Source organism: Myiozetetes cayanensis, unplaced genomic scaffold (genome assembly GCF_022539395.1).
Source record: "Myiozetetes cayanensis isolate MyiCay16 unplaced genomic scaffold, myiCay2020 scf6-25, whole genome shotgun sequence".
NCBI classification, from domain to species: Eukaryota; Metazoa; Chordata; class Aves; order Passeriformes; family Tyrannidae; genus Myiozetetes; species Myiozetetes cayanensis.
Window position 1 is genome coordinate 30,336,357 of NW_026087853.1, and position 14,598 is coordinate 30,350,954.

At 37.4% G+C, this 14,598-nt stretch overlaps 1 protein-coding gene across 4 annotated transcripts in view; it reads right to left on the bottom strand.

Annotated features, from left to right (window-relative positions):
- FMN1 (formin 1) overlaps window positions 1-14,598 on the bottom strand; it is a 186,406-nt gene that overhangs the window by 160,845 nt on the left and 10,963 nt on the right. For 3 of the 4 annotated variants that reach the window (XM_050335931.1, XM_050335932.1, XM_050335929.1), the window contains exon 2: window positions 9,524-11,519. In XM_050335931.1, the coding sequence (XP_050191888.1) occupies window positions 9,524-11,417 (1,894 nt within the window). In that variant the 5' untranslated portion in view covers window positions 11,418-11,519. Of the gene's footprint in view, window positions 1-9,523; window positions 11,523-14,598 lie in introns of all 4 variants that reach the window. The other variant, XM_050335930.1, reaches the window with a different exon arrangement.

A 14,598-nucleotide genomic window follows, 5' to 3' on the forward strand; every position in this document is an offset into this window, starting at 1 on the left:
AATATGATCTAGAAAACCACAAACACTTGAAGTGACTGAAGACTGAAGAGTCACCATAACCTAAATGTAAGGGTAGTCATAATCTAAGCCCCAAGAAAAATTATTCTGACACAAACAATTAAGTAAGTCATCAAACCACTAGGTGCAGTATTTTAATGCTGTGACTCATAAATAATATTCACTACTTATAGGTGTTATTTAAATGTATTATTATAAATTTAATGTAACATCTAAGTAATGAAATAATATTGAAAATTATTTACTGATACAGGATACCACAAACACATAAATTGTGTTTTTATTAATTTATAGTAAATATATTTTAAAGTATATTTTTAGCAGGGAATTTTTTTTTTCACCACTTTCACGAGTTGGATTTGGTGCTATGTGAAAATACCAAAGAATAGCTATTAGAGATTTAAAAAATTCCCATATATATTATTAAATCATACTTACAGAGGTAAATACTTGAATTTGATCTCACTTTATATATTATCCTGATCTATCAAGAAAAATGTCAGCTGAGCCATTTTAAATGGCCAACAGAATACACATAGATTCACAAAAGGACAACTTCCACAATATCCCAGTGTTTTACTTCAAGAAATTCTTTTTATACTGATGAAAAAAGAAGTCCATTTCATTAAAGTAAGTCTCTTAAACTGAGTGCACAAACTGTAAACCAGAGGGAATGTTTTGGCCTTTTCTCCCCCATGAAATTGTTAATCTATGACCAGCATAAAACATTAAGCTGTCTCTGGTTTTCCATTCCAATTTAATTCACTTGGTTTCCCCTCACTGACTGCCTTTGACTGAAGAGTCACATGTTACAAAGAGAGAATAAAATATAACTGTTGCTTAAGTGTGTCATGCTGGGAAGTCATTCAACTAAAACAGGAGCTATTTGTTCCCAGCATCTATCAAGAGCAGTTTTCAGAGGGTCTTTTTAACTCTGAGACCATGTCTTGAACTTCCAGTCCTGTCTACATTCATTTCAAACAGCACTACATCTACAGTTTCAGTGCAGCATTGCCCTATTTTGTATACACTAGTACAAAAAGGTTTTGGCTTCACTGGGATGATATATTAATGATCTTTTATCATTACCGTGTGTTATAAGACTCAATAGAGAACACACAATGATGTCTTCAAAGACAATCATAATATACTGTATGATGAGGAACTCCATTGAATGTAACATGAAAACAAAGATTCATTAACCAGCTATGTAGTGACTGTAATTTTAGTTGAACATACTTATTAGCAAATACTATACATATTAGCAAACTTTGCAAAATTAAATATCTAGAAAGGACGCACAAACTTAACTGGAAAATTTTAGATGCAGTCTGCAACTGTCCATAGAAGGAGCAGCAGAAATCCTTACCAAAGAGGATATGTATCTTACATCTAGACCTAAGTGGCAGTCAGGATAGTGGTGTTGTGCACTATGATTCAGGAAGCCAATATCTGGAAAGATCTTCAGAAATAATTACCTCCATTTTAGCCACGCTGTGTCTTTAGGTAACATGATTCCCATGGAAACATCAAGGTTTTAGATTGGGAAAAAAAATAGAAGTTAATGGTATTTATAACACTGAGATGGTAAATTGAATTTTGCAGAGATGATAGTCCATAGGAAAAACACTAAGAGGAAATAGAATTTATGACTACTACCCCACAAATGAGTATAGTACTGAATTATACTGGTTCTATTAAGACACTAGTAGATTTAACATAAAATTTCATTACTTTTTGATCCAGATTATAATCTACAGAATCATTTCATAGTCAGAAAAGGAAGGCAATAGGTTGATGAGATTTATATGAATCAAGTTTGGATTAAAACTTTTGAAAATCCCTATAATAATTAATCTCATACATTTTATGTAGTAATGAGCTCTCTCTCTGTTCAGAAAAAAACTGTGATAAGACTATTCAGGTTTGGAAAACCATGAAAAATGATCAATTAAATAACTGATGAATGGAGGAGGGGAACTGGTGACAAATGATACAGAGAACCCCAAAGTACTCAATACCTTCTTCAGCTCGGTTTTTATGAGTACAACATGCCTTCAGGAATCCCATGCTCCTGACATCAGAGGGGAACTCTGGTGTGAGGAAAACTTACCCTTGATGGAGAAGGACTAGGTTAGGGGACATTTAAACATCTTGGATGTATATAAATCCACAGAATCAAACAGGTTGCACCCACAGATGCCATGGGAGCTGACCATTGTCATTATGAGGACACTCTTTGAATGGTGAGAGCAATTGGCAGAAGTTCTTGAAGAATGGAAGCTCCCTCTTACCTTAAGAAGGAAACTCCAAGGAATTACAGGCCCTGAACTGGTGATGGAGAAAATACTCTTGGGAAACATTTTCAAACACATGAAGGCCAAGAAGGTGATCAGGAATAATCACCTTTAAAAAGGGGAAATCATGCTTGATCAACCTCATTGCCTTCTACAATGAAGTGATTAGGTTGGTGAATGAGATGAGAACAGTCTATGTCAATTACCTTTACTTTATTAAATCCTTTGACACTGTCTTCCATAACATCATCATGCTGACAAAGTATGGGTTAGACAAGTGCGCACTGAGATGAATTAAAAACTGGCTGAACAACCAGGCCTGGAAGGTTGTGATTGCTGGCTTTAATTGCTGACGAAACTAGTGGTTCAACACCTTCACTACTGACCCATAAAATTGGACAGAGTGAACCCTTCGCAAATCTGCTGCTGAGACAAAACTGGGATGAGTGGTTGATACCCCAGAGGGTTGTGCTACCATCCAGATGGACCTCTGAAGGGAGCAGAAATGGGCTGACAGGAACCTCATGAAGTTCAACAAGGGGAAGTGCAAATTCTTACATTTAGAGAGGAACAACCCCAGGCACCAGGGCGTGCTGGGGGGCCAATCAGCTGAAAAGTATCTTTGTGGAAATGGACACTGGGGTCCTGGTGGCCAGCAATGAACCCTTGCAGGAAAAAAAAAGGCTAATAGTTACATGGGCACAAATTAAAATTTACATAATTCCACGTGAACCTAAGAAAACACTCTTTTTAGTGTAAGAGTGACCAAGCAGTAACACAGATTGTTCAGCCGTCATTCTTGGAGAAATTTAAAAACCCTACAGGACATGGGCCCAGGCAACCTCCTCCAGGTGACCCTGACTGAGCAGAAGGTTAGACTGCATCATCTCAAGTGGTCCCTTTAAACCTAAATGATTCTGAGATTCTATGACTAATTCTTCTTTTTTATTTTAATTCTTTTCTTAACTCCTTTACAGCATCTTCAAAGAACATGCATTCTGAATAAGATGGGTTTTCTGAAACAACACACTCATGTATATTACTTTCATGTGAATTACCTGTGAGAAACTATGCATCATGTTTCCATGTGATCCATATGCAAAATTGCCTCATGAAGTGCATACTTGCTGTGGACAGAAGGCTATAGTGCTTTTAAAATGCTAATTAGCAATTCTCTGAACCACTTCAATTAGAGAAGATATTTATAAACCTTTCCCTTCCTTATAAAAGGAACATCACAAACAATATAATATAATCTGTCTCCTGTTTGTTTTAAGAGCCTTCAAACAGAGTTTAGCTTATACGAAACTTCATTTTCCAAAAGCATGGTTCAGGAACACATCATAAGGTGTTATTATTGAATTTCTCTTAACTGACTGTGTCCCTTTTCAGTTTTAAGAGTTAGTTAAGTTAGGAAAACACAAAATAACATTCAAATAGTAACTTTATATTCATTATTTTTGCTACCTTCATTAAATATCTAGGATAAAACATTGCCTGTATGACATTTTTCAACTAAAAGTCTTCTAGCACTGGCACTGTGATAGGTTCATTTTTTTGTAGTTAATCATAATACACCCAAACAAATTCAAAACTGAGGCTTTCCACGTGGACACTTCAATCCTCTACTTTAACACTGGAAATTTAGACAGACGTAGGAACTATAGACTATATAACTGCTATATTTGTAGAATCAGAGTATTCTTGTTCACATGGAAAAAAGCTATGTTTACACTTCAAACACAAATGAACCCAGGAAAACTGGGAGAACCCAGTTTTAGGAGGCAGTTAAAAGCCCTAAGGGGTAGGACAGCTCTTAGAGCACAGATATGAAAACTTCCTCAGCTACCAGTGAGTGAGCAACCAAACGGAAAGTATCACTTTGTGCTTTTCACTCCCTTCAAAACCTCTGAGGACTAAAATATGATCACAGAACAATTTAAGAATAACACTTATTCAAGTATTTATCCACAGTCATTTATAGGCTGAAGTACTTTTATTATATTTTAAGACTGCAAAACTGATCTGCCAGAGATAGCCATTAGCAACTGGCATGTTTCCACATGACTGTATAAGTTTTGACAAGCATACAAAATTACCAGAATGTTTGCTTTCAATTCTGTCTAATGGAAAGTGAACTGCTGCCATAAAATTCTCACTGGCAGTAACAAGCAAACACAACATTCTCCATGTAGTGATCAGCAGGGATAAGGGATAGGTGCAGCTACAATTACATCCAGAATTACAAAGAACTCTTGGGTACATATCTTACTAGTCAATTAAACAAAATTATTTTATAAATAATCTGAAAAACTGTATTCACCAACTTCTTCCAGCAGTTAAGATGCCCTTCCTGTATCACAATAAGCATTTTAACTTTGAAGACTTTAAAACTACAGCCCTTTACCTCATCTCTCTCTTTCTTCCTCTCTTCTCTTTCCTGTATCTCCAAAATTCCATATGGTATGGCACACTGACTTCATGGATCATCAGCAAGACTGTTAGGTTTACACCCATGATGTACATTCTAATGGTTAAAGATCCTTTTGCATTTTTTTCCCCCCCAAAAAATTATCTCATCGCTAATCACCCATGTTCCACTTGTTTTTGTAAAACTCCATACATGTTCGCAAACCTAGCCAAGGTAACACTCCCCACTCAGTCTTGGAGTTCCCCTTTCTTGATTGTCCACCCTCTGTTATTCTTCCTTCACTATTAATATCACAGCCTCTCCATTTCTTCATCCAACTTTATTCACCTCATTTCCCACTCCTAACAACTTCTGTTATAGACAGTACCTTCTGGCTTCCAGTTTTGGGATACAACCAATGTTTTGGAGATCAAATGATTTCCTACTGTGAGGGGTGGTCCTGCTCACTTGTCCCTTCTGTCTCCTGGTAGCACACTTGCACGTCATCACTCATCCTAGCTTTGGTTTTCTTCAGACCACTAGGGAACTGTTCAGCTCACTAAACCAGCAAAAGGTACTCACCTCTCTCCTTGCTGGCTCAGTTTTCAGCTTGCTTAGTGATCTGACACAAATTACCAAAAACCAAGAAAACCACCAAAGTTGTTCCAAAGAAAGAGAAGAAGAGTGAAGAGAGGAGGCCATTGCTAGGAGAAGGAAGAGAGTAAGAAGAGAATGGGCCTATCCTTTTCTGTCCCATAGGCTCAGCCATTTTACCTGGTACAAGCCTTAATCGTTCAGTTCTATTCCAAGTTAGTTTAAGTTTCTCTACAGTCCTAATAACTTTGGATTTCTGTGTTTTCAGGGTATAGTCTTCTTTCACAACTACTATATATCAAAAAAGGAGCATTATTCATTGGCTGGGGGTAGGGTAACACCATTTTTCTCATTTGTTCTTGTTCCCATTCCCATTCCCCCTTGTCAAATTTTTATACTTTTTTTCAACATTAGGTACAATATATACCGAAGAAGGTGTGGTAAATGACCCATCCCAGTCTCATTCTGACTCAAACGATGGTCATCAGTCACTGTCCTAGAACTGCCCTAAGTCACAGAGGCTTATGTCATAACCAGAGATTTTTATTTTTGTTTCCTGCTCTGAATCAAATTCACTTAAATAACTGCTAAAAATACTACCCATCTTTTTCTTCCCTCAGATAATGCTTAGTAAAAGAGCACACTGGTGTCATTTTTTACTAATTTAACAGCTCTGAAAATTTTCTCCGTATTTTTTTCTACGGCTGTGAACAATTTGAGAAAGAAGCACTGTCAGGAACTAAAAGGTCTCAGAAAAATCTTTCCCTGAGAAGATATTCAGGTATGTTGAAGATCATTTCAAAAAAAGCTTGGCTTCTCCAGGGCTAAAAGAATATAATATATTTTATGTTAGAGTAGGAAGAACTTCATACTCAAATGCAGGAAGTATGTTTCTGATTAATTTAATAAATGCCTTTTTTATGAGAAATTTTAGTGTCTGTACTTCTGGTTTTGCAGAGCAGTTTATTTCTTAAAATTTTTTGGTTTTCTAAATTTCTAAAGTTTTTACTTAGAATTTTAATAATTAAAATGAAACTATTACATGCAAATATAGGAATGTTAATTCCCAGTCCTGTCTACAGAGAAAATTGTTAAATAATTATTGTTGAACTATAAATTATTCTCAGTTAACTATTAACTCACTAAGATGAAAGCTGTGGTCTGTTCCCATGGCTGACAGTTGCACTTCAACAGGGAGATCCCAAAAACTCTACTTTCAAATTAATTCCTGATAGAACTTTGTGCAATAAAACTACAAAATATATGCCATAAATATGTATCTATATATCTATAAAGAAACTGAACTTGAGAAAAAGTGGAAGTACAGAAGTTAGGGCACTCTGCCTTAACTAAATGTTTCAGTTTTGACTGCAGGAATGAATATTCACCAATTATCAAGAAAAAGTGTGAAGAATCATGATTTCAAAACAATCAGAAAAGAGAATTAAAATTATGTCTAGAGCTGTCTGAGTCCAATTTGTTATTTAAACCAATAAATTAGATTATTTAACTCACTCTTGGAATTTTCCAAACACAAAATTACCTAAGTAACTAAAGGCTCCAAATGTTTTGCAGAAATAAGTAGTGCACACTGTGACAATAACACAACTTTGAAAAGCCATTCATAAGATCAGCATTTTTGCCATGAAACAAATCCTTCAATCAACTTGACTGATAAAAAGTAAACCAAAGTTCTCTATAATTCTTAGATTCATTGTAGATACTTACACAATTTAATAACAGACTAGAATTGAAAGAAAACATTTCACAATAACACCCTATTGAATATAAATCCAAACAATAATCTTTAATTTTACTCTTCACACATGGGAGGAATCTGATAAGAATGAAACCGGGAGTGCAAGTTTATAACTGTAAATCTTAATATCACTTACATTGACTAAATTTGGAGATATATCATTTGTCTCACTGAACTATAGTTTGTTAGTTATTATTCATGTCAGTTTACAGAAGAGAAGTACTCCAAATGCTCTGTCAATATGAATGATTCCATCCCTTGTTCAGAAGAAAATGGAAAGTCATCCCACATCCAGAGGCATACCTGCAGTGTTAAATATGCCAGCAAAGTAAGAAGCTTGTCCTTCAAGTCACAGATTTTCTGACACACCAGTAATAATGCTGGCATACAATCATACTTGAAAATGAAAAAAAAAACCCAAACAAACAAAACCCCCAATAGAATAATATTACATCTTTCAGGAAGTTGCTGTGATATTTTTTATCTAGATTAATGCTGCAAGGTAACTGTAAACAAGAACTAAGATCTGGTTTGTCTACTTTTCTACTCTCCACAAAGATGTTTCTCTTGAATAGACAGGACTTTCAGCAACAGATGCCATTTGTATGTATGTGCCTTATTTTGTTTCTTGTAAGGCTATTGTGGGTTAACCCCAAAGAGCACATAAGCACCACACAGTGGCTCACTCACTCCCCCCCATTCTAGGTGGGGCAAGGGAAAGAGGCATGGAAAAAACCCCAACAACTTAGGGATCAAGATAAAACAAACAAAACTGTTTACTAAATGAAGGATAAGTGGAAGAAGAGGGAAGAAAATAAATGAAACAAGATATTAAAGCAACCACTCACCACCTCCCATAGGTAGACTGATGCCCTGCCAAATCCCAAGCAAAAGATAACTAACCCCTCCAAAGCCCCCTCTTTCCGCTTTTTTTTCCTGAGCATGACGTTACATGTCAGGGAATTTCTCTTTAGTTATTCTGGGTCATCTGTCCGGTTGTGTTCCCTCCCAGCCTATTGTGAAGCCCCTAGTCTATTCACTGAAGGGATGCAGAGTGAGAAACAGAGACTGATGCTGTGCAAACACTGCTCAGCACAAGCTAGAACATCCCTGTGTTATCAACACTGTTTTTATCACAAATTCAAAAAACAGCACCATACAAGCTACTATAAAGAAAATTAACTCTGTCCCAGGCAAAGACAGTTCAAGAGTACAGCACAACAGTTACAGTTCCACATCTAACAATTCTAAATAATACTCTAATTAAAAAAATACTAACATAAAGCAGGGAGAAAAGGATTTGCTGTGCCACTTCAGTCTTATAAAGAGGTGAAATTGCTGGTCTTGTCAGCTAAACCAGCTCACCAAAAGGTATGATGAGTACAAGCAACAATGAGAGGGCTAGGACAGCAGAGCACAACAAGAACCAAGAAAGTAATGGAAGAACGAGAGCATAGCACACATCTTTTCTGCTGACAATGAATGTTTGCATCAGCTTTGTCGATTCATCAAACAACACTCTAAATTTGATTTAGTCTTGAATGGCACTAAAGCTACCTCTAGAAGTACCAGTCATAAATGCAAGCCTCATAGGTAGTATTCGATACCCTCTGGCTAAGGTAATGGTTTCATATCCCTACACACCTCCCCTTTTGGAATCCCCCTTTCATGTAACTCTGCACTGTCAGCCCTCCCTATAACACACAGGGGACAATCTGAACCACACCTACACCAGTGTAGAATTAGGTCATCCAGTATAAAGGATATAGATATTGATGTTCAAGCTAACAAAGACAGCTATTCAGTATATCATATATTTATGCATTTTTATATTCACAGTACACATTTATAAATAAACCCATGCACTGCACTCAAATACACTGTAACATGATTTCTGCATGCAATCATTTTGAAAACAAGCCTTTTGTTACAGAATTTGCATCAACCTCTTGTATTTCAATGGTCAAAGTAGCAGTCCTATACTTAAAGCAATGTGAATTAATTGGATATTAGAATATTGTTCAGACAACATTCTATAGTTAAGCTAAACAAACTAAAAAGAACATTTTTGATAATCAATGTTACCATAACATTTTGACAGACTAGAACACAGCACAGGAAAATCAGAAAAATAAGCATGTAAACTTTTTTCACTTTATATAGAAAAATCTTTCATTAACTTTAGTTAAGAGGTCATTCAGTAACAACAGGACTGAAATATAACCTGACATAAAAATGCATCTCCAAGGAAATATTATATAGTTGTAACATTTGTTTAAAAATTTCAACAATTTTCAATCTTTAAGTAATGAAAAATACTTTCATTGCAAACATACTATTTACTATTAAAGGCTAGTATTAAAAGAAAAAAACAAAACCAAACACTACAACACTTTCATGGTTGGCTGATTCTATTAGTTTAAAAATTTATGAAATAGGACTGACCTGGACAGAAATTCTGCTGTGTCTGAGTAGTTAATTTTTCTTGCACAGCGTGCTTTTCAAAATGCTCTGCAGTTGCATTCTGATGTAAGCCCCGCTGTCTGTTGACAAATCCCAATTCTCCAGGTTCAGAAAACTTGAGATAAAACTGTGGCTCCAAATCACTGAAAGAGAAGTTTATAGCACCATGTCTTCCGTAGCCATAGTCACTGAACATAGATTCGTCCTCGGTGTTCTGTGTCGGTAATGGGAGAATCCGATGATGCAGCTGTGGGCTAGGCAGTCTTGAAGATAACGGAGAAGGAACAGGTGACATTTGTTTGTGCGTATTAGATAGTGGATATGAACTACTAAAAACATTACTCACTGCTGCTAAAGGGGGTGAATGCAGCCTTTTCTCTTCCAGTTTAAGATTATTACTTGTCTGAGGAATATCAGGACTTTCATTTATAGGCAGGTTCAAGAATAAATGCTTGCTGTTTCCCTGGGATACCGTGGTTCTTTTCTCATATAAGGAGCCCGGCAGGTTTCTGTCTGCTCTTGTAATTTGTTGCAGTCTCTTCCATTCTGCAGCTTCATCTAAACTGTCGCTACGTATAACTTTCAGAAGAGCTTTATTGACTGCTCCCACAAGGTTGCATGACTCATCAGTAATGTGCACTCTCTCTGCTTTGTACTGCAAACCAGAGCTCTCTTCCTCCTTCTCCTGCAGCACAGTATTATTAGAGTCTCCAGCAGCTTCATCTACAGAGCATACATCAGTTCTTGATATAAACTCATTATGCACTGTTGTGAGAACAGGAGGAATGGTTTCTTTATCTCTGTGAAAATCAGGTAAAGACTCTGCAGGGGGTTTGGTAACTTTTTTAATACAAGCATCTAAATCCTGTACTTCATCAACAGCTGTGATTCCTGGTTTCTCCTTGCATATTGGCTCAGCGTATTTGCTACTTTTCAAGCTTTTAGCAGCTGCAGGTTTACTTAATGTCTCAAGTTTGTTAGATAGACTGTACTGAGATGGCTTCACTAAAGTGATACTCTGTTGCACCTTTGCAACTTCAGGAATGCATTCTCCATTATCCACTGGTTCAACTGTGACCACATTGTTGTTGTCTTTTGAGCTAGAACGTGGTAAATCAGCATCCAGTTTCACAGCTTTGTTGCTCTCAAGAATATACCTTTCTGGTTGTATTCTATTGTCCACTGGTAAATTTTCCTTACGTTTTACTGTTAGCCTACTGGAGGCAGAAAAGGAACTGGGGTAACTCCTGGTAGGAAATCTTGTGGGGAGCATCTTCTTCGTTTCCTGTTGCGTGTCTTGTGCACTCAGTAAAAACAGATGTTCATGTATCTTTTTTCCCCCTCTCCGGTGTCTGAACTCCTCAAAACTCTCTTTCCTTCTGTATTTCCTCATTTTTTTGTGATTCAAATTGTCTCTTGTGGAATCCAGAAAGAACTCCTGCTGATGTGTAAGACCAGAGTAATTATCACCTTCAAGTTTCGTGACTCCAGAAACATCCTGTTGCTTTCCTTCTTGATGTCCTGTCTTAAGGTCCAGAATATGATGAGATGTCAAAACACCGGATAACAGTTTTTCTTTTTCAGTAGTTAGTTTGTATAGCTCAACAAGAATGTCTTTCGTGGTAGTTCGCTTGAAAATAATATCTCCAAAGTTTTCATATGGCTCTTCTCTCAGCTCCATCTCTAACATCTTCCTTACTTGATAGCAGCTACAGAAACGTTTACTGGTTCTATCCAGAGTTACACAGCCCTTGTAAGTAAATCCTCTGACTTTTCCCTCTGGAAGATAGAAGCTGATGTAACAAAGCTCCATAATGGGTTTGTGCAATTGAAGGACAGTATGTGTGCCTTCCATTATGCTTGCCAAATTAGTCATTCATTTAAATTACGTGCTAAGTGTTTCAAAGCTTGCATGACATAGCATGTGAGGCAGGGAATGGACGGAAGGCATCTGACTAATCTTCAACAATAATATTGTCTGCTGGAAAAAATAAAGAGAAGCCTGTCAAACTTGATTATGGCAAATTTAATATGACAAATAACAAGCCTGCAGAAGCATAATCTTCTTTTACTATGCTCTGATACAAATCTTTTACCTTGAAAAATCTGACACAAAAAGAATGATACTCATAGCTGGAGTCACAATCCTTCTCTCATATATCATCCCTCTGTCTTCAGGGTTCTCAGCCAATGCTCTTCAATAAGATCACAAGATACTCACTAAACATCCACTTCATACAGACTTTACTTTTGAACAGTGGAATCTATTGCCCTCCCTCTGTTAAAAGTTAACTTGCTGTTGAACATTTAGTAAAAAGAACCATTCGAGCATGTCTGTTGTCCTTTTATTCAACATAACACCATCACAATATAATTAGGTCTTGCTGCTTTATTTGCTACATGTGAAAAATAAATAAGCCTGAAGATTTTCTTCTTGTATTTTCTTTCTGTGAAAGTGCCATGACATCAAGAAAACTTGGAATAAGGAAAAAAAAACGTTTGTGTTTATTTTCTAGCATATAGGTACTACATAAACGTATTTTGATTCAACATGTAATAGTGTAATCGTATTGCTATGGGCAGATTGATTGAACTTTGTTATTGTATTTTTTTTTTGGTACAAATGAGATATGTTTACATTCTTTTGATACATCATAGAAGTTAATTTACTCCTTTTGAGTGCTAACTGGCTTTTTATCCAGAAGGAACTCTGCTACCACAATTAAAGTGGACAAATTTGAAGTTCACCAGGAAATGCATAAGAGTCAGGGAACGACCTAAAGCCCAGGGGGACAGAAGGCTGGAGACCACCTGCTCCAAGGCTTTTCTACATTGGGATTTCAGTTTTCAACTTAAAAAGCATAAATACAACATAACTTTTCATAATTTTAAAGCAGTTAAACTTAAGTCTCAGGCAACAATAATTAAAAGAAATTGCCATATTACTATGTAACACATTTCACAGAATCACACAATATGCTGAGTTGGAAGGGACCCATGAAGATCACTGAGTACAACTCCTGGCCCTACGCAAGACAGCCCAAGAGCCACAGCATGTACCTGAGAGCATTGTCCAAATATTTTTTGAACTCAGACAGGCTTGGTAACTACTCTCTTGATCACTACTTTCCCCTCTGTTTCCCATCATAAGGATGCTGAAGCCTGTGATGGGGTCTCCCCTCAGTCTCCTCCAGGCTGAACAAACCAAGTGACCTCAGCCTCTCCTCACAGGCTTCCCCTCAAGGCCCTTCACCATCCTCACTGCCCTCCTTTGAAAGTTCTCTAAGAGGTTAATATCTTTCTTATATTTTGGTGCCCAAAACAGCACACAATATTAAAGGCGAGGCCACATCAGTGCAGATGCTCTGGTAGAGCAGGACAATTCCTTCCCTCAACCAGCTGGCAATGCTTTGCCTGATGCCCCCCAGGACATGTTTGGCTCTCCTGGGTGCCAGGGCACTGCTGACGTTAAAAAAGGTGACATCTACTGGCTTGCCTAGATCAGTTACGTGGGTTACCCTGATGTAGAAGGAAATCAGATCCAACAAGCAGTGCTTTCCTCTCATGAAGACTTGCTGGCTGTGACAGATGGCTGCATTGTCCTCCACATGTTTTTCAATACCTACCAGAATAATCTTCTCCATGATTTTAATAGGCTCTGAAGTGAGACTGACAGGTCTGTAGTTTCCGTGATCCTCCTTCTTGCCATTCTTGAAAATGGAGAGAACATTTGCCAGTATCCAGTCAGCTGGGACCTCTCCGGACTCCCACGACCATTGAAAAATCATTGAGATAGGTTTTGCGATGACATCAGTCAGCATTTTGAGAATTCTCGCATTAATCCCATCAGGCCCTATAGATTTGTAGGGATCCAGCTGGAGCAGCAGATTCCATACAAGTTCAGCGTCAACTGGGAGTTGATCATTCTCACAGTCATGGCCCTCCAGCTCAGGGCACTGAGACCCCCTTGGTCTGTCATCCGTGTTGAAGAAAGAGGCAAAGAAAGTGTTAAACACCTCTGCCTTGTCTCTGTCTGTGAGGTGACCATCATTCAGTTTTGCATATTTTTTCAAGATACCATTATCGTATCAGTTTTTATTATGCAGAATTGTATATAATTTTATAACAATGCCCATAACTTATCATAATTAGTGAGTCCTAACTGTAAGAAGCAAGCAACATTTACCCAAAACATCCTATTATATCGGCAAGTAGTCATTTATTGCAGTGTTTTATTTGCATTTTTTTATAATGATCTTTAAATAGTTTCAGACTTTCCATATACTTTGAGTAATATTGCTCTACATGCCAGCAAAGCTCTTACTTAATATGTACACATAATCCTTGAAGACAAAGGAGACATCCTAAGGATCGAAAACACAGTAAGAACAATCTTCCATCAGAGCCAGATGAGCTTCTTAACTCTGTTCATCAGCAGTTAACAGTTGTGTGGCATGGTTCAGAATCCTGTGCAAGTACAGGAAGGGGTAGAAAAGGTGCAAAACCTTTATTCAGCACTTCTGTTGAAGACTGGATTGCTGTTTCATAGACCCACAGAAGCTTCTGAGAAAAATATGCCATCCTGTTTCCTCTTGTATTCTTGTTTTAACTCACTGTCTGAGTCTGGAGTTTCAATATGGACAAGGCTGAGCACTGCCAAAAAGAGCAGCCTCACCCCTAGTCTTCCTTGTCTCCAGCTGTGCAGGCCTGCTGCTCTTCTAGTGTACAGTGATGATGCAGCCACAGGGGGGGTGTGTCACTGGCAGATGCCAGAACTAAGAGTGGTTCTACATAGAGAAATAAGAGGAGCAGTCTTAAACCAACTAATTCTTCAGGCAAGAAGTAGTGAACACCCTTTATGGCAGCAGATTGCCAGTACATCAGCTCAGTATAGCACAGAATTGCCCCTTAAGTAATCTACTGTGGTGACATCCATGAAATATGAGCTATTTAACTATTGGACATTTCCATAAATGTCTCAGCAGTCACAGCTAGCATATGCTGAGTCAGATTTTACTTAGAGACCTTTACTTAGAAGAATATCAAGGGAGTTACTA